General features: G+C 38.0%; 1 protein-coding gene across 3 annotated transcripts in view; it reads right to left on the minus strand.

The window, feature by feature from the left end:
- Window positions 1-490: 490 nt before the first annotated feature.
- Window positions 491-20,022, minus strand: part of LOC124804714 (mucin-17-like) — a 79,269-nt gene continuing 59,737 nt past the window's right edge. For all 3 annotated transcript variants that reach the window (XM_047264985.1, XM_047264986.1, XM_047264984.1), the window contains one exon: window positions 491-7,030. In XM_047264985.1, coding sequence (XP_047120941.1) covers window positions 1,602-7,030 — 5,429 coding nt within the window. In that variant the 3' untranslated portion in view covers window positions 491-1,601. The remainder of the gene's footprint in view (window positions 7,031-20,022) is intronic.

A 20,022-nucleotide genomic window follows, 5' to 3' on the forward strand; every position in this document is an offset into this window, starting at 1 on the left:
CCTAACTGTGCATCGTTTAATATGCCATTCAGTGTAATTTGGATTTTCTTTTGAAAACCTGCATTTCAATTCCTTTTCCTGTATGGCTTCCAAGAAGGTAACCCTTAATAACATAAGTTTAATGCCATTTATTATGCATGGTTATTAGTCAAGTTCCAGTCCTTATACTCTTTTGCAAATGCAATACTTTTCCAATTTTCCAAAGAGCTTATGCCAAATTAAATATTTTATTGTTTTAATATTTTCATTTCAGCTGAAATAGTGTTTTGTTAATTTGCAAGGGCAGAAAATCACATAATAAAAGACTTCTGGAAACAATGCCAAAATAAAAATTTGTTTACTGCATATTAGGTGGTGTATTGCACAAATGTTACAGGACATGTTGAAATATCTTTTTTCCCCTTTTTTCTTTCTTCATGTGGATGTATGTAAAATCATGAACATGGGACTTGTTGTTTCAGGTCTAAGGGAAACAAAACATAATACCATATGCCAAATACCTATTGTATTGGATATTAACAATTTTTTACAAAGTACATATAATTGACACACATGTACAAAATCACTGATAAAATCACTCACTCAAATACCAAGTATGCAACTCAGTGGTGACAACATTTTATGTATCTTACTTATTATATGAAGCTATGATACTTTATGTGCATACTTGCATCCATTCTTTTCATTCCTGTCAGCACAAAAAGACATTCACATTACATTCAAACATGTATACAAAATGGTCAGGCCCCTCATATTCATATAACCTCTGTCTTATGCACATACACATGAACACACACATACAAATGTATATATATCATAGTTACCTTTTTTAATAAAATATGTTCACCATTCAATATTTTCAGCCTACACTGAAATTAATAATTTCATATTTACAACAGTCATAAAATAATAAAAATTTCATAAAAATGTTCCTATAGGATTTGATATAAAACAAAATCTGACACTATTCTGATATCTGACAGGAGACATATTTACAGAGAGATTCTAATATACAACACAATAAAAGAAAACCACAGTCTTACTGATTACTGTCACACCCTTTGGGTACAAAGTAAGAAATTTTCTTGTTTCATTTTACAAACTCAAATTTCATTAATAACAAGACATATATCAGCTGGGTGAATGAAAGATGTGTGGAGACTAAGCACTGTTACCTCATTTTTGAAAGTGCTCCTCACCTACGAACTACTATGGTACCCAAACAATATCTATAATAAAAATCCTTTAAAACTACGCAGCAATGCTACATGAACAATACAAATCTACATACAAGTAACACCACTTTAATGTATGAAAAGTAAAGGAGTCTCTCAATTTTGAGCTCAATTTAGTTCTCTCATGTAACTTATAGCATAAGTAATTTAACTTCAAAACAATTTTAAGTTTGACGAGATCTCAAACTCATGTTCGAATACTAAAATCAAGTAAAAGACGAATAAAAATATTTAAAAAGTTTCCATGTACATTATGCTGGTATTTGTGTGCAGTTTTGAATTATCAACTAAAATCTTTCCCACTTACTGCAGCTGCACTCTCTCTATTTTTGAATGACAGCTTGCAATTTACTTAAAATCATGTCATTACCTTTCACTTTCTTCTTTTGCTGGAGCAGTTTCTGAATTATTCCCACTTTCGGCCCACACTGATGATACGATTTGGTGACCTCCGATAACTGCAGTGGAACTGGAATTTGTCTCCTCAGGTATGCCTGAGGTGCTTTCTGCATCTTCGATAGCAGCCAATTGATGAGTTGACACATTCGCATCCATTAACATGTTTTCTGATGTGCTTTCTACACAGTTCACAGATGACTGGTCTTCATGATGTGGTGATTGTTCTTCCTCAGCAGCTGCAGTATCTGAAGCTTTTCTAGCAATTGCTTCTGAAGTGCTCTCTAGCTGATGTGAAAATACCACTGGAGTGCTGGTTATGTGGACAGAAGAACCTATCCCATCAGAACTATCTTTAACATCTGTGACATATGATGTAGAGACAGCTTGGTCAGTCAGCTTTTTTGTACAACACGGTGTTTCTGATGTGCTCTCTGGCATCTGCTGAAATTCTGGCTGGATGCTGTTGAAATTGACTGTATTTTCCTGAGGAGATGATATTTCAGGGACTTGTGCAGATGCTGCTTCACCAAGAGAACTGTACTTTGAACACGAATTTCCAGCAACCTCTGAACTTGTGACTCCCTCAGAAATGTTCTCAAAAGAAGGTAACACTTTATCTTTTTTTTGTGAAGCTTCAGCTGAGCTAGAAGGGGGAACAACTGTATCTCCAATTTTATCTTGCATTTGTGATGATTCACTGACCTCTTCAGAGACATATTGCACAGGTAGCTGCAAACTGGGCAAGGCTTTCATCACTGTCGAGCTGGAAACAGGAGACTCTGTTGATGGTGCTGTTTCTGGGGCATAATTTATTGATGAAAATGCAGAAGTAGGAATAACAAGAGATGACTGAGTCAACTGCATTGATGTGGAGGGCGGTGGTGGTGGTGGACTTTCAAGATGAGTGACAGCTGATGGTACTTCCAATGGAGTCATTATTGGCTGGTTGAGTGTCAGCGATGTCTCTAAAACACCTGGAGCTGCAGGAGGCAGCCCAGCAGTTGTGACTGACGGAAGCAGCATAGCAGCTTGATGCAATGTTGTGGATGAAACAGTTAAGAGTGAGGACGACTCCAAAAGTCTTCCAGGACTTCCAGGGTGGTTGATAGTCAAAGCATCACCTACAACATTAGTGGATTCTGGCTGGAAAACATCAGTATTGGCCAAAGCAGCTGCTAATATGTCCTGATTGCAGGCACCTGGAGCAGCTGTCTGGCTATTATTAGCAATACTGAAGACAGTGCACTGCTGATCGTGTGAAACTGAAGGAGAGTGCTGTTCCATATTTACAACACCACTTGTAGTAGCAGCTTGATTATTTATCGTTAATATCAATTTATCGAGATCATTCTGAGATCCCAAAGTTGATGAATCAATATACAGAGCATTGGCTGCTTTAGAATCTGGTGCAGCTGATGTATCGTATGCCACCAGTGTTGAATTGTCAAAGGGTTGTAAATTACCTGATTCATTTATTGTAACAAGTACCAAAGTGCCAGAGTCTGTAGCAATTTGTCCTGATGTCCCCATCATTTGAGCCAGTTGTTCTGATGTCAATATGGATCCAGACGATGGTGAATGTTGGATGTTTACTGTCGTACCAGATGATGCCGATGACGGAATAAGAATATTGGTTCCACTTACGGGGTGTTCAGCAGCTTCAGCTGGCACTGCTGCTTGAAGAACTTGGACAGATTGCAGTGACTGTGATACACTTGCAGGCTGTAAAATTTTTGCTGGTAATTTCTGTTTTGCATTTTGTATTGCCAGTACTCTTCCTTTTGGGTGTATTGTCTGAATGGTACCTTTCTGCTGTGTGTGAGGTAATATTTTTGAAGTATTTGGCACCTGACCTGTACTAATACCTGATGTTGTCTTTTTAATACTGTCAGTAGAGACAACAACAGTTGCTGATTTTGGAACTTGTAGCCTTTGCACAAGCATTCTCTGCTGTGAAGAAGGTTTTGTCATTATTGGTCTCTGCTGTTGTGGTTGGAGTGAAGACTGTGTCCCAGTAGTCAGAAGAACACGCTGTAATGATGTTCCAGGCGAAGGGATTTGTTTACCTCTTACTAACTGTGGTTTCAGGCTTACTTGAGGGACACTCTGAGTGGAGTGACTACTCGAGATGATGCCTTGTTTAGATTGCACAGATGATGTAACCTGTGGTGAATGAATCAATATTGTACTGCTCTTTGATTTACTGGTAGTACCCACAATTCTCCCAGTCGAAGTCTGTAGCACATTAACTTTCTGAAGACTCTGCATAGAGGGTAAGGAGACTTTAGCCTTGGTGCTCTGCATAGCTAATTTGGGTGCAACAATTTGTTTCTGTTTTCCAGTACTTGTAAAAACTTTTAATTGCTGTTGAGGCATGGGCACTATCTTTGCACCTTTTGGTAAAACTGCTTTACCAGAAGGAACTGCAGTGACAATTGCACCTGAGCTTGTGATCACTCGCTGCCCAAATGTTGGAATCTTACTGCTCGTTGTAAGTACCGACTGGACCTCTGAAGAGCCAGTGCTCTGTGAAGTCTTCATTATCAATAATTTCTTTGTTGAACCATTGTTTCCCTGTTGCTGGTTTATAGTTTTTAGGGTAACACATTGCTGAAGAGGTTTTCCAGGATATCGCACTTGTTGACCAGGGCTCTGCTGTATAATTACATACTTACTACCTGGTTTATGTGGTAGTACTGACTTTAAACCACTAACATTTGTACCTTGAGCAGGAGAAGATTTTATAATCTTCAAAACTGTGTTACCACCATGCGCTGTTTTCACCGAAGAGACAGGTGTCATTAAAGATCCACTTTCAGCAGAAGCTGGAACTAACACTGATGCAGAAGACAACTGTCCATCAATATTTGCTGCACTAACGACAACTGGCTGTATAGCAGAAAATTGTTTAATGGTGTCTTTCACATCTAACTCCTCCTTAATAACAGCATCAGTCATTACTACAGGCATGGAGTTTATATCAAGTTCATCATCATCATCAATCGTATCAGTTTCCTGGAGAGAGAGCTTTTCACTGTCACACACAAATTTCTCTTCTGTCGTTTCAGAAGAATCTTTCCCAACATCTGGTTCGACTTTGTCCACAATATCAACATCAGAAACTTGATTATCTATTACTGGACATGACACTGGCTTTGAAATTTCTTCTTCTGATAATCCAGCAAGCACTTTGCTGCCAGAATTTCCTTGATTCTCACTTTCCAATTTGTCAGTAGTTTCTTTTATTTGCAAAGACAGTAACTCATTCTGCTCTGTAGATTCAGGGATCTCTTCAGGATTTTCAGAATCAACCTGATCATCAGTATTTATATCTGATGTTACTTCTCTTTCATCAGTTGGCAGAAAATTTTGCATATTTGAACTATTTTCTGATACAGGGAGTACAGAGTTTTTATCTGGAGAAAATTCCTCATTTGCAGCCAAGTTTTGAACATCTTCATTTTCACTTGTATGACACATCTGATCTGTCACATTTGGCTCTTTAAACTGTTTCTCACTGCTCTCAGCAGGGTGGTCTTTCACTACTTCCAGATTTGATAACTCATTTTTCTCAACATAAGTTTCTGATTCAAAGTTTGATTCCAGTAAATTTTTCTCCTCCTCAGTTTCTGAAAATTCTGTCTTCAAGGTGAGAGATTCATCTTTATAATCTTTTTGTTCAGATAAAAAACTTTCATTTTTTTGCTCATGCTGAGGAGAATCGTCAGGTTTTGTACTATAATCACAATCATCACCTCTGCCATCTAAGGATTCAGTAATTCCTTCATCTAGCTCAGATACAGAAAGAGATTTTCTTTCTGAAAGGAGTCTATTTTCTGGCACTGTTGGCAGATCAGGAATAACTGTTTCTGCCATAACAGTTTCAAATTCTGATTTCAAATCTTCCAACTCATTTGAGTCTTCTGTCTTAACTTTTATGCCAGAGTCCTCACCACTACTTGGGTTTTGTGGCACATCCATTCCTGTGTTTTCCAGAAATTTATGGTCAATGTTCTCTCCGTATGTATTTGTGAAGCTCATTACTTCTGAGGGCTTTTCTTCCGTTTCTGTACCATTGCCACTCACCCTTTCATGTGTGCCAGTCATTATTTCCTGCACATCTTCATTTGCCAATATAGAAGATGATTCACAGTCCTCTGTACTCACTGTTTCCTTGTGGAGTCGCTCATGCAACAAAGATTCATTATTGTCCACAGCTTCTGCAGTTTCCTGTGACCACGTATCAACCTCTCTAGTGACAGCAAATGAAGACTGATGTTGTTTCACTTCAGGGTTCTTTTGTTTCTGTACCGAATCTCTGTCCTCTGTGACTCTGGGGAACCTGAGGTTCTCTGCAAACTTTTTAGCTCTCTCTTCAAGCTCTACATCCAACATTGAGTCTGCACTCTCATCAAAGTCAAAGCACGACATCTCTTTAGCTCTTGTTGTATTTTCTGGTTTGGAGCTCTTGTTTAATACTTGTTTTAATAGCTCAATTTCTTGTTCTTCCTGTTCATCATCATCATCATCTTCCCAATCTGCCAACAATTTCTCTCTGATTTCTTCATTTGTCTTCTTTTTCTTTGGTGGTATTTCTTTTTTCTTTGAACCCTTTCTCTTTCCAAATATAGGTTTCCTTTCCATTTTTTTTTCTGACGGCTTATCAGCTTGTGGTTCAGTTCTTTCATTAAGCTTGTCACAAGCTGAACTGTCTGGACTTATATCCATTTTGATAACTTTGTCTTTAGTTCGAACTATTTTTATAGGAGGTTCACTGTCTGAATGATAATCTCTTTCCTTCGACCCATCCGTAGATACGTTGCTCTGACTCTGCTTCATTCGACCTTTAGCAGTTCCTCTCCCTGCTGGGGATCCTAATGAAATGTCTGCTTTTAAAGAAACTTTTCCTTTACCTCGACCACGGTTAGCTAGTGGCATATTTGAGTGATACTTGTTATGAAGTATGATTACATTCAGACGGTTACTAGTGAAATCACATGTTGGGCAATGGTAGGGTGCACTCTTCTCTGAAGCACTATTGTTAACAGAGGGCTGCGGCCTGATCCGTACTTCATGATCTGCCTCCTCACCTCTCAGTATTCTGAGAAGACGTGGGTGGGTTATACGACGACGAACAGTAGGCTTATGGCTTTGCACTTCTGGAGTAACTGCTGAATTCTTATTCATTTTTGCTGGCTTTGGAAACCACTCAGTGGGAGAAACAGGTTTCTTATCTTCACAAAATATTGTCTTCCAAGTTGTTTTCTCCTTTGGAGCAAACTCACTGTCTGACAGAATCTGTGGATCACCACCTGTCATAGACTCAGCCTTTTCTACATCAGCAGGAAATTTATCCATAAAGGCCGAGCCTTCTTTCTTCTTGGTACGGTACATATCTGTAACACCAGAAATATTCCTATTTAGGTTAGGAAATTTGTGAATGCACAATTATAACTAATTCTCACATTGGTAATGTATTAACTTTATAGAATGTTAAAGAATTTTTTAGAGTTACCATAATAAGCAGTTGCAATATTTAAACATACATATTATGAATACGTTTCTTAATACAATACTGGAAAGTTCAGGGTAGAATATAAAGTAATGGAAGGAGTAGAGATAACTACTCATGATACTGAGGAGATATTGAGCAGTCAATATTTGAATGTGCAGATATAATCAACATCATAAATACAGTAATGGAAAGTCACTGGTAAAATATAAATAGTTTTAGGGGTAAAAGTAACAACTGACTGAATAATTAAGGGGCTGACTCATCAATTGGCACACAAAGAAGAGTGAATATTTGTAGCTTTTGGGCAAATCCTATTTAAGAGCTTTAGGGTATAAGTTCATGCGCGCGTGCGTCCACACACACACACACACACACACACACACACACACACACACACACACACACACACCTCTAAGGCTACACTGTTCCTGCTGACTACATTGCGCCAGCACTCCAGCTGCACTAGGTTGAGAGGTTGTGTCGAATGGAGTGGGTAAGGGAAGAAAGCAGATAGAAAGTGCAAGGGAGGGTTGGGAATGTGGCCGACAGCCAAGAGGTAGAGGCAGGAGATGCATGGGCTGGAAATGTTACACCAGTGAACTCGTTCTGCCTACAGGTATGGGGAGTTGTCCACAGTCTGCAATGGTGTATAGGACTGGATCGAGAGGAGGAAATAGAACAGAGGTAGAGGGAGACTGCAGAGAAGAGGGTGTGAGTGCAGGATGAATGAAGATGGGTCATGGGGCAGGGATGGATGCGAGTGTGAGGCAGACACTAGCAGAGACTGAGGCCAGGAGGGTTACAGGATCGAATCCCCCATCTCATTGCGTGCTGTACACAACTCCCCCCAGCCTGAAACCAGTGAAAAGCTCTTTGGTGTCAAATTTATATTTTGTGTGGCTGCTGGTCGTGATCAGCAACCCTTCCTCAACCCTCCCTCCCACTACCAGTGGCCTTTCTTCGTTCCGCCATTCCACTCGACACAACCTGTTACCCTAGTCAACTTGCAGTGTTGGCACAACACGGTCACAGTACAGGTGTACGTATGTGTGTATGTATACTATACAGCTGTGAAGAATGATTTTTCTGGCAGCTAGCAACATCCCCAGTTTGTTTAATGTGCCTTCAACTGTTTGCTGAGTTGTTACCATTAGTCTTTACACAAATCAATGTCATAAATATTTAAAGAGTTATGATAGCTTCTCTCACCATAATATGCAAGTAGTTATAATGAATAACCTGCGACATCACAGTTATTGGTTTCGTACAAAACACAGTGACCAATCATCAGACAATAGAAAATGCCAAGGAAATGTTTCTGAAAAGAAACTGGGGTGATGTTCACAATGTCTCAGAAGATAACTTTATCTTGCAACTCTTCCACTTGGTCTGTGTTTGCGCAGAAAAACCACAATATGGGAATTGTGAGTCTGTCTTGATGCAAAACACTTTGTTTACTTATTTATTCCCCAAACTAGTTTCAGTGACAAATATCGCCATCAGCAGTGGGTTCTTTAAATCTAAAACATGCAGAAAATTGAATAGTTATACAAACACTGTAACATATTATTACATTTTAACCATTTGGTTTTTGAAATATAGTTTTATGTGGATATTTTCATACTACCTTATTTATTGTACATTATGGCATGTTTTCTGTGCTTTTTCTGTTGCTGTTTCTCTCAGCATACATCAGGTCATTTGCAACTGTGTGAGCAGCTGTTAGTAAACAAATACTAAAAGGTGAACATACTTATGTCAGCATTATACACTTGGTGTGCAGTAGTGCTATGGATAAGGTTTTGACGTGTACTGGGCTGTTACTTAGTTTGTCGTGTACTCACATTTGTTAGAGGGCATGTAGCTAATTCTATACACAGAAAAGCAAAACTTTTGCACTTTGTTTACAATCCAAAACATTATGCCATCTTGCTGTTCACACATGTGTCGCAAGAAATGTATCGCATGTTGTGAGAAGGCTATGAAAACTATAGTGGGAGTTTTGATGACCTTCGTTCCTTATTTATGTCTCTGTGTGTGATGGGGAAGTGGTTCTTTTGTGTGTGTGTGTGTGTGTGTGTGTGTGTGTGTGTGTGTGTGTGTGTGTGTGTGTGTGCGCGCGCTTGTGTGTGTGTGTGTGTGTGTGTGCTTTCTGTTCTGTGTCCTGGGTCAGTTCTCTCAGAGCAGTAAAGAATGTGTTGTTGCAAAATGTTGTGTTTTCGTTTATTATATTTTTCCTTTCCACTATAGCCTTTTGTATGCAGTAATTTTCTTCTGTTGTTACTTGATCGGCATAGACTGTTGCTGTGTTTCAGAACGTGTAGATCACTTTCAATATTAGTGGTGTTATGGTTTTTGTATACAAGAAATTATTCAGGTAGTGAAGGGAGACGAAAATTTAATAGTCATGGGTGACTGGAATTCGACAGTAGGAAAAGGGAGAGAAGGAAACATAGTAGGTGAATATGGATTGGGGCTCAGAAATGAAAGAGGAAGCCGTCTGGTAGAATTTTGCACAGAGCATAACTTAATCATAGCTAACACTTGGTTCAAGAATCATAAAAGAAGGTTGTATACATGGAAGAATCCTGGAGATACTAAAAGGTATCAGATAGATTATATAATGTTAAGACAGAGATTTAGGAACCAGGTTTTAAATTGTAGGACATTTCCAGGGGCAGATGTGGACTCTGACCACAATCTATTGGTTATGAACTGTAGATTAAAACTGAAGAAATTGCAAAAAGGTGGGAATTTAAGGAGATGGGACCTGGGTGAACTGAAAGAACCAGAGGTTGTACAGAGTTTCAAGGAGAGCGTAAGGGAACAACTGACAGGAATTGGGGCAAGAAATACAGTAGAAGATGAATGGGTAGCTCTGAGAGATGAAGCAGTGAAGGCAGCAGAGGATCAAGTAGGTAAAAAGACGAGGGCTAGTAGAAATCCCTGGGTAACAGAAGAAATATTGAATTTAATTGATGAAAGGAGAAAATATAAAAATGCAGTAAATGAAGCAGGCAAAAAGGAATACAAAGTCTAAAAAATGAGATCGACAGTTAGTGCAAAATGGCTAAGCAGGCATGGATAGAGGACAAATGTAAGGATGTAGAGGCTTATCTCACTAGGGGTAACAAAGATACAGCCTACAGAAAAATTAAAGAGACCTTTGGAGAAAAGAGAGCCACTTGTATGAATATCAAGAGCTCAGATGGAAACCCAGTTCTAAGCAAAGCGGGGAAAGCAGAAAGGTGGAAGGAGTATACAGAGGGTCTATAGAAGGGCGATGTACTTGAGGAAAATATTATGGAAATGGAAGAGGATGTAGATGAAGATGAAATGGGAGATACGATACTGCGTGAAGAGTTTGACAGAGCACTGAACGACCTAAGTCGAAACAAGGCCCCGGGAGTAGACAACATTCCATTAGAACTACTGACGGCCTTGCGAGAGCCAGTACTGACAAAACTCTACCATCTGGTGAGCAAGATGTATGAGACAGGCGAAATTCCCTCAGACTTCAAGAAGAATATAACAATTCCAATCCCAAAGAAAGCAGGTGTTGACAGATGTGAAAATTACCGAACTATCAGTTAGTAAGTCACAGCTGCAAAATACTAACGCGAATTATTTACAGACAAATGGAAAAACTGATAGAATCCAACCTCGGCAAAGATCAGTTTGGATTCCGTAGAAATGTTGGAACACGTGAGGCAATACTGACCTTACGACTTATTGTAGAAGGAAGATTAAAGAAAGGCAAACCTACGTTTCTAGCATTTGTAGACTTAGAGAAAGCTTTTGACACTGTTGACTAGAATACTCTCTTTCAAATTCTAAAGGTGGCAGGGGTGAAATACAGGGAGAGAAAGGCTATTTACAATTTTTACAGAAACCAGATGGCAGTTATAAGAGTTGAGGGGCATGAAAGGGAAGCAGTGGTTGGGAAGGGAGTGAGACAGGGTTGTAGCCTCTCCCCGATGTTATTCAATCTGTATATTGAGCAGGCAGTAAAGGAAATAAAAGAAAAATTTGGAGTAGGTATTATAACCCAGGGAGAAGAAATAAAAACTTTGAGGTTCGCCGATGACATTGTAATTCTGTCAGAGACAGCAAAGGACTTGGAAGAGCAGTTGAACGGAATGGACAGTCTCTTGGAAGGAGGATATAAGATGAACATAAACAAAAGCAAAATGAGCATAATGGAATGTAGTCGAAGTAAGTCGGGTGATGCTGAGGGAATTAGATTAGGAAATGAGACACTTAAAGTAGTAAAGGAGTTTTGCTATTTGGGGAGCAAAATAACTGATGATGGTCGAAGTAGAGAGGATATAAAATGTAGACTGGCAGTGGCAAGGAAAGCGTTTCTGAAGAAGAGAAATTTGTTAACATCGAGTACAGATTTAAGTGTCAGGAAGTCGTTTCTGAAAGTATTTGTATGGAGTGTAGTCATGTATGGAAGTGAAACATGGACGATAAATAGTTTGGACAAGAAGAGAATAGAAGCCTTCGAAATGTGGTGCTACAGAAGAATGCTGAAGATTAGGTGGGTACATCACGTAACTAATGAGGAGGTATTGAATAGGATTGGGGAGAAGAGAAGTTTGTGGCACAACTTGACTAGAAGAAGGGATCGGTTGGTAGGACATGTCCTGTGGCATCAAGGGATCACAAATTTAGCATTTGAGGGCAGTGTGGAGGGTAAAAATCGTAGAGGGAGACCAAGAGATGAATACACTATGCAGATTCAGAAGGATGTAGGTTGCAGTAGGTACTGGGAGATGAAGGAGCTCGCACAGGATAGATTAGCGTGGAGAGCTGCATCAAACCAGTCTCAGGACTGAAGACCACAACAACAACAACAACAACAACAACATGGTTTTTGTTCATTAGGTGTTCTGTGAAAGCTGAATGTGTGCTGTCACTATTTAAAGCTGTCATGTGCTCTGTGTATCTCGTTCAGAAATTTCTGCTTCTTTGTCCTATGTGTGTTTGGGGAATAAATATGTAAACAAATGAAGTGTTTTGCATCAAGGCAGACTTACAATTCCCATATTGTTGTTTTCTCTATGCAAACACAGACCAAATGGAAGAGTTCCAAGATAAAGTTGTTGTTTCTACGCCATGCGAGGTATTTACAGTAAAGCTCTTCAACAAACTTAAAAAAATGAGGGTGAAACTACATCAAACAAACATGAATCTCAAGTACAACAAAATCTTCTCACTCAACATCATCATTCCTAATTATATTAAAATTAATGTAAACAACATGTCACCTGCAGCACAAATGCTAAACAAACAGCTGAAAGAGCTTAGCTGAAATATGAAATTTTCTCCCTACACTCAACGAAACAAGAACTGAACATCAGCTTATACAAATTACACGTAGAATTAGCAAACAAAATCACCAGTCCCTCAATACTGTATGACATAATGGTAAGAATAAATCACCACTCACAGTCAACAATGGAAAAGAAATGGCAGCAACAGGAACAAAAATTAAATGGAATTAAGAACAAAAACAGCTCTAAAACCGCTCGTTCGTTCGTTCGCTCACTTGTGCGCGCGCGCACGCACACACACACACACACACACACACACACACACACACACACACACACACACACATGAATACTTGATTAATTTTACTGACATAACATTCACAAAAGAAGATCAGCAGCTACTTGAGAAAGGCCCCAAATACAATTTGAACGCTCACATAACACATAGAAAATCATATTATTGATACTGAATACATCATAGGACAACATGAAAAAACTCTCACACCAGACTTCAACTCAGGCCTAAACAAGAGAACTAGTGACAGAGGAAATGAAACAAATCATCAGAAAGAATAAACCATCCATAACCACAAATACAATAACATCTGATGAGAAAACCATAAACAGTATACATAAAAAATTAAAACAAGATAACACACTCACCACCAATGTGGACAAAGGGAATGCTCTAGTTTAATAACACACACAAAATACATTGAGAAAACAGAAAAAATTCTGGAAGAGAATAAAATAAGCAAGCTAACCAGTGACCCAACACAAACATACCGAAGGACAGAATATAATCTGTCTTGTAGATGAAACACAAAAAAGTATAAAGAGCTACACAGTAACATCAACACAGTACACCCACAAATCCACTTGACAATGGAAATAGAATAAAACAGAAATTAAATTTCTTGGATCTTACAATCACAAGAAACAACACCAACATGAATTCTCCAGCTACAGAAAACCCACATCCACAATCACTGTTATCCATAGCTCATCTAACCACCCGACAGTGCATAAATATGCGAGTTTCAGACACATGCTCCACAGGATAAACACGACAACTCTTAAACTAGAAAACTACACACAGGAACTAAATACAATCAAACAAATTGCTGTTGAAAATGACTACAAAACAGACATCATAAACAAACTCGACAACAAGATAAAAATGAAACATAAAAATAAGTACTGAAAACCCAGAGGCAGAGCACACAGAACCCAGCAGACCACACCACATCAGGAAAAAGAGACAGATGGTACACATTAACATACAACAACAACAAAATCACAAAGAATTGGAAACATGTTGAAAGAGCAAGGGAGCCCACTAACATTCAGAAGAAACAACACAGTTCAATAAAAGGCTTAAGAGCAGATAAAAAAAAAAACCTCTGACTAATTCAGCAATGCTGGAATATATCAACTAACATGTAACTCCTGTCAGGCCCAATACAAAGGACAACCAAGCAGACATTTCTGAACGAGATACACGGAGCACATGAGAGCTCTAAAGAGTAACAGCACCCATTCAACTTTCGCAGAACACCTAGTGGACAAAAATCATAACCCCACTAATATCTAAAGTGATCCACACATTCTGCAACACAGATACAGACTATACTGATCAAGTAACAATAGGAGAAAATTATTGCATACAAAAGGTTACAATGGAAGGGAAAAATGTAATAAACGAAAACACAACCTTTTTGCAACAACACTCTCTTTGCCACTCAGAGAAAACTGACCCAGGACACAGAACAGAACGTACACACACACACACACACACACACACACACACACACACACACACACACAAAAGAACCACTTACCTATCACACACAGAGACATAAATAAGGAACAGAGGTTATCAAAACTCCCATTATAGTTTTTATAGCCTTCTCACAACATGCGATACATTTCTTGCGACACACGTGAACAGCAAGATGGCATAACGTTTTGGATCATAAACAACATGCAAAAGTTTTGCATTTCTGTATATAGAATTAGCTGCATGCCCTCCAACAAATGTGAGTACACGACAAACTAACAGCCCAGTACACACCAAAACTGTATCCACAACACTACTGCACCACAAGTGTGTAACACTGACATATGTAAGTTCACCTTTTATTATTTTTTTTACTAACAGCCACTCACACAGTTGTAGATGACATGATGTATGTCATGTATGCTGAAAGAAATGCCGCAAGCAGCAACAACAATTTTTAAGAACATAATGTACAATAAATAAGGTAGTATGAAAGTATACACAGGAAACTATATTTCAAAAAATGAACAGTTAAAATGGAATAATAGGTTACAATGCTTGTATAAGTATGCTATTTTCAGCATGTTTTCAATTTACAGAACCCACTGATGTGGCGATATTTGTAGCTGAAAACTAGTTTGGGGAATCAATTATTATTATTATTATTTTGAGCTTTTCCTCATTACAGAGGCTTATCTCCAACATAATAATTTACTTGGAAATTACAATACAAACAATAAACGTTCTTAAACTATATTTTCAAAATATTCTTCCAGGTGTTTCGATCTTGTGTGTCCTCTTCCTCTGCGCCCATTCTCCTCATTGTGTGCTGTACATTTTCGGAGCCAAGTGGTCATAGGTCGTCGTCTTCTTCTTCTCCCCTCCGGTTCCCACTCCAGTATCAATTTTAGTATTCTGGTTTTCTCCATTCGTCATACATGCCCACATCCCTGTAATTTCTTCCTATCTATTACGTCATATATTCTTTCTTTTATTTCCATTCTCCTTATTATTTCGGTGTTCCTTATCTTTTATTTCCTGGAGATTCTTGCCAATCTTCTCCAGAAGTCCATCTCTAGAGCTTGTAATTTTTTAATGTGCTTCATGTTAATTGTCCAGGTCTCCGTTCCATACAGAACCACACTCTCTAATATGGATTTGTATATTAATTTTTTAGTTCTGCTCATTACATTCCTGCTCCATAAGACTGAGTTAAGCATCCCAATGACCCTCCGTCCACTACTAATTCTTTTATTGATTTCTGACTCTGGTTTTCCCTCGATTTCTAAAATGGATCCCAAATAACAGAAAGTGTTTATCTTTTTGATTTTTTTTCCTTCAATGTACAGCTCATCTGAATCATTATTCAAGTATTCTGTTTTTTGGTAATTAATCTTCAAACCCCAAGTTTTGTATGCTACTGCTAGTTGATTGCACATATAGTTAGCATCTTCCCCATCTTGTGCTACGACTACTTGATCATCAGCAAACAATAAATGATGTAGGTAAACTCCATCTCTTATTTCTAATCCCATACTATTACATTTACGAGACCATGTTCTAAGGCTAATATCTACATAGATTTTAAATAATGATGGTGACATGGGACAGCCCTGTAAAGGGCCTTTGCTTGTTATAAATTTCTGTGAATGTTTATTACCAACTTTCACTTGGCAAATGTTATCTTTATACATCTGTTGTATTATTTTAATCAAGGAAGGGTTTATGTTTGCCATATGTAGTGCTCTCCAAAGAAATTTTCTTGGAACAGTATCATACGCTTTTTCTAGATTTATGAAAATTAATCCTATATTTTTTGATTTTTCCCTATGTTTCACCAAAATCTGTCTTAATCTGAAAATATGGTCTACACATGATCTCCCAGCCGTGAATCCACATTGTTCTTCTTGGGTTCTAAAATTTTTTTCCAGTTTATTTTTAATTACTTTCGCAAAAATTCTCATTAATGTGTTTGTAACACAAATTCCTCGATAGTTTGAACAAATTTTCCGATCCCCTTTCTTAAATATTGTATTAATGTAAGCTAGCTTCATCTCATTGGGTATTGAATCTCCATGTATCATTTTGTTGAAGAGCTGTGTTATCAGTTTCACAATTTTGTCACCACCATATTTCAGACACTCCAGATTGGTATTGCCTGGTCCTGGTGATTTACCATTCTTTTCTGTTCTCAACGCCTGAAGTACTTCACTTTCTAAAATTTGGATCTCATCATCTTCATGTCCTTTTTCTTCCACCGTTCCTTCATCTAGATATTCTTCTCTGTCCTCATTTAATAATTTTTGGAAATACTCTTCCCATTCCTTTTGTGTCATCAGTTGGAGATTAGTTTTGCTTTTTGTATCCTGTCGGAGCCCTTTTAATACTGACCATGCTTCTTTTGCTCTCCCAAATCCAAATTTGCTATTCACCTTGGCACATGTTCTTTCCCATTTTTCATTTTTTACCATCCTTATTTTTTTCATCACTTCATTCTTCTTTTCCTTGTATATTGATCTTGTTTCTTCTGATTTATCATTCAACCACTGAAGGAACGCATTTCGTTTTGTTCTAACGAGGACCTCTAGTTCCTCTGACCACCACTCTGCTGCACGGTTGTGGTTGCTATCTTTTTTACCCAACACCTCTGTTGCTATGATTTTCACATTAGCTTTTATATAGTCATATATTTCCTCTGTACTTCCTTCAAATGATTCAACCAGTTTCCTTTCCATCCTGGCCGCAAAGAGTGTTCTGATACTTTCGTCTTGTAGGCTGTCAATATTAAAAGGTAAATTTTCATCTTTCTCAGTCTGGTTCATTTTATTTATGTTACTTGTATCGTTCCTTGCAATCTTCCATGGCCAGAAAGACTTCATTTTTACTAGACAGTGGTCTGATCCACACTGGGCTCCTCTATAAGATCTGACGTCTACTGCCTTGAAACTACTTGTTTGCCTAATGATAATATAATCTATTATAGAACGAAGTTCTTTAGTGTTCTGTTGCCAATTATATTTATGAATGTCCTTATGTTTGAAAAATGTATTGCTAATTTTTAGATCAAATTGTTCACAAATTGCAATCAATCATTCCCCATTGTCATTATATTCGTCCTCTCCATGTTTTCCTACTATTCTACAGGATTCTCTAATTCCTACCCTTCCATTCAGATCAATAAGTAAACAAATAAATAAGTAAACAAATAAAAAAGTGTTTTGCATGAAGTTGGACTCACAATGCCGATATTGTTGGATGTCTCAGACTTTAATTGAAGTTTTAATGTTTTGGTAGATAAATTTTATTTGTCTTTAATAGGTGTTTCCAATTGAATGAAAATACTACTAAAACACAAAAGAAGTTATGGGTTACATTATGAATCAAATACTGAGAGACAGAAAACAGGATTTGTAAGAAATACTGAGGATTAGAAAATATGCAGGACTGATTTCATTTCATTAAAAAGACAATGTTCTGTACTTGTATATACAATAAAAAAAATCACGGAGCTTGAAACAAACAATTCTAAAAATGAAATTAAAGGTATGCAACTAACCAAAAGAAAATGATTCCTGACAGGTCAATAAAATTTGAAGTACAAAACTGTACTTTTGTCCTAATCATTACACTCGCTTGGAAATAAAATCGAAACATGGTTTGATTTCTTTTCCCCTGTTAGTTAGCTTAGCAAAAATACTACATGCAAAAGTTCAGCTGCCAACATGAACTGGAAGTTACTCACTCAAAAATAATGATGAAGCATAACATTTTTCTAAACAGGTTCTATATCTGTAACTATATCATGTACTGCCCTGAATTCCTTTACTATGTGACATGGCCTTCTCTTGTCACTTCGTCCACTGAACTGCACTGAACTGCTGACTGAAAGGCGTCACAAGTTAATAGTCTTAGCTCCACCTTATATTTTGTTCGTTAGGCTCATTGCAAACTGATGAAGAATATATGGTAATAAATACAAGATACCACCACCACCACCACCACCACCACCGCCGCCGCCGCCGCCCAAAATGGCAAAATTAATTTTATTTCTCATAAATAATACAAAAATATGAAGTAATGATACAATTCACCAAGTGTATTTTTATTTGTGCACCATGAACTTAAGTTAAGGATGACTTTTGACAGCTTGTGAATCACAGAGACTTCATATTTTGGTACAAAACTACACTGGAGTCGATCATTGTTATATTTTGAGGATTGTTACACATATTAAAACAGGTTTTGAAACCCGAGAAGAGGAAGACTGAGAGTGCACTACTGATTACTTATTGAGGATATTATCATGATGGTGGAATGAAAATCATATTGCTCAATCCACCGTAATTTTCTCCATTAATGATCTGTAAAATTCCTTCACGTAACAGAAAAATTCTGTGTAACAGTTGAAGAACATTTGCTGTAGTAGAAGGAGTCTGATGAATCTGTATTTGTTTCTCAGTGTGATCGATAAAACCAGCTGATGATGGGAGAGAACTCATATGACCTAAGCAATACCAAGAAAGAGAAATAATTAATTTCCTTTCTAATTTTTCCAGGTTTCTATGAGTCTCAGACTTTACAAACATACTATGTGATCAAAAGCATCCGGACACCCCCCAAAAACGTAAGTTTTTCATAGTAGGTAGAGATGGGTCATTCATGAACTAACGGCTCCAAAGAAACGGTTTACCAAGATGAACGGAACGAGCAAGGAATGAATTCTAAGGAACGGCCTTTCATGGTTCACTTCGCTTATAGTTCCTGGGAATGGGAAACGGTCGGTCTTGTTCCTGCAATGGCACGTCGGCCGGTTTCGTTCCAGCCTCGGTCCTGTTCCCGTCTGTCTCAGTCGTGGTCTCGCTCGGCCGGACTCATCCTTTTTCGCGTGACCACTCATCGCAGTTCCACTGCCGACTGCTCATAGTTAGTTCAGTATCGAGTTGTTCATTTCGATCACTTCGCACACCCATTCTAGATCTGTTTCAAGCCTGTTTTGAACTCTGAACTTCTGGTTCTTTTCGTATTCTATTCAGCATCCATGACCGGTAATTAAATTGTATTTTATAATTACGTGTTATGTAATACATGCATCTTTCGAGGTAACAAAACTGCGTATCTGCTTACTTCTCTATTTTGATAAAAATCAGAAGAAATATTTGTAAAAAGGCGAGATTTTTTGTTATTACACATGCAAAGAATGTTGGCACAGCACACACGAGTGGCCATTTTCTGTCCTTTTTTGATCCAAGGTAAAAGAGCATGTTCATTGTTATGAAAGCCAGACTGACTTACAACCAAATGAAGCCTGTGCTTTGTAATCGAGTGTATGGTGTCACATTATGTAAAGAGAATATGATAACCCCTACAATATTATTTCAGTGCTACAGGGGGCGCGAGAAAACTCGGCCGCAAGTACTAGACTGCTCACTGTCACCCACCAATCGTCATCTATTGTTTCAAAGTTGTTTGCATTAGCTTATTTGTTACTTCTTCACTGCCTAATTATTACACGTTTATCTATTCTGCTCGTAGCAGTCATCAAATCGTGCGTAATTGGCAAGCAGTCTGTACTCAGGGCCAGGTTTCCATTCGCCACCTTAAGTTATTTCACTGCGATCAGCCACATAACGCTACAGGTGGCTAAACGAGATGTTTTGCAGAATGACAAAAATTACAGGTGTGTGAGAATTCTGTTATGAATAAAAACTCTGTACTCTAGGGGGGAGGCAAGTGCCCCCTCTTGGTACCTTCCATTTTCAGTCACCTATGCTACTAATTTTCAATTTTTCATAAGAACCATACACCAAGCACAAT

Source organism: Schistocerca piceifrons, chromosome 7, assembly GCF_021461385.2.
Source record: "Schistocerca piceifrons isolate TAMUIC-IGC-003096 chromosome 7, iqSchPice1.1, whole genome shotgun sequence".
Taxonomy (NCBI): Eukaryota; Metazoa; Arthropoda; class Insecta; order Orthoptera; family Acrididae; genus Schistocerca; species Schistocerca piceifrons.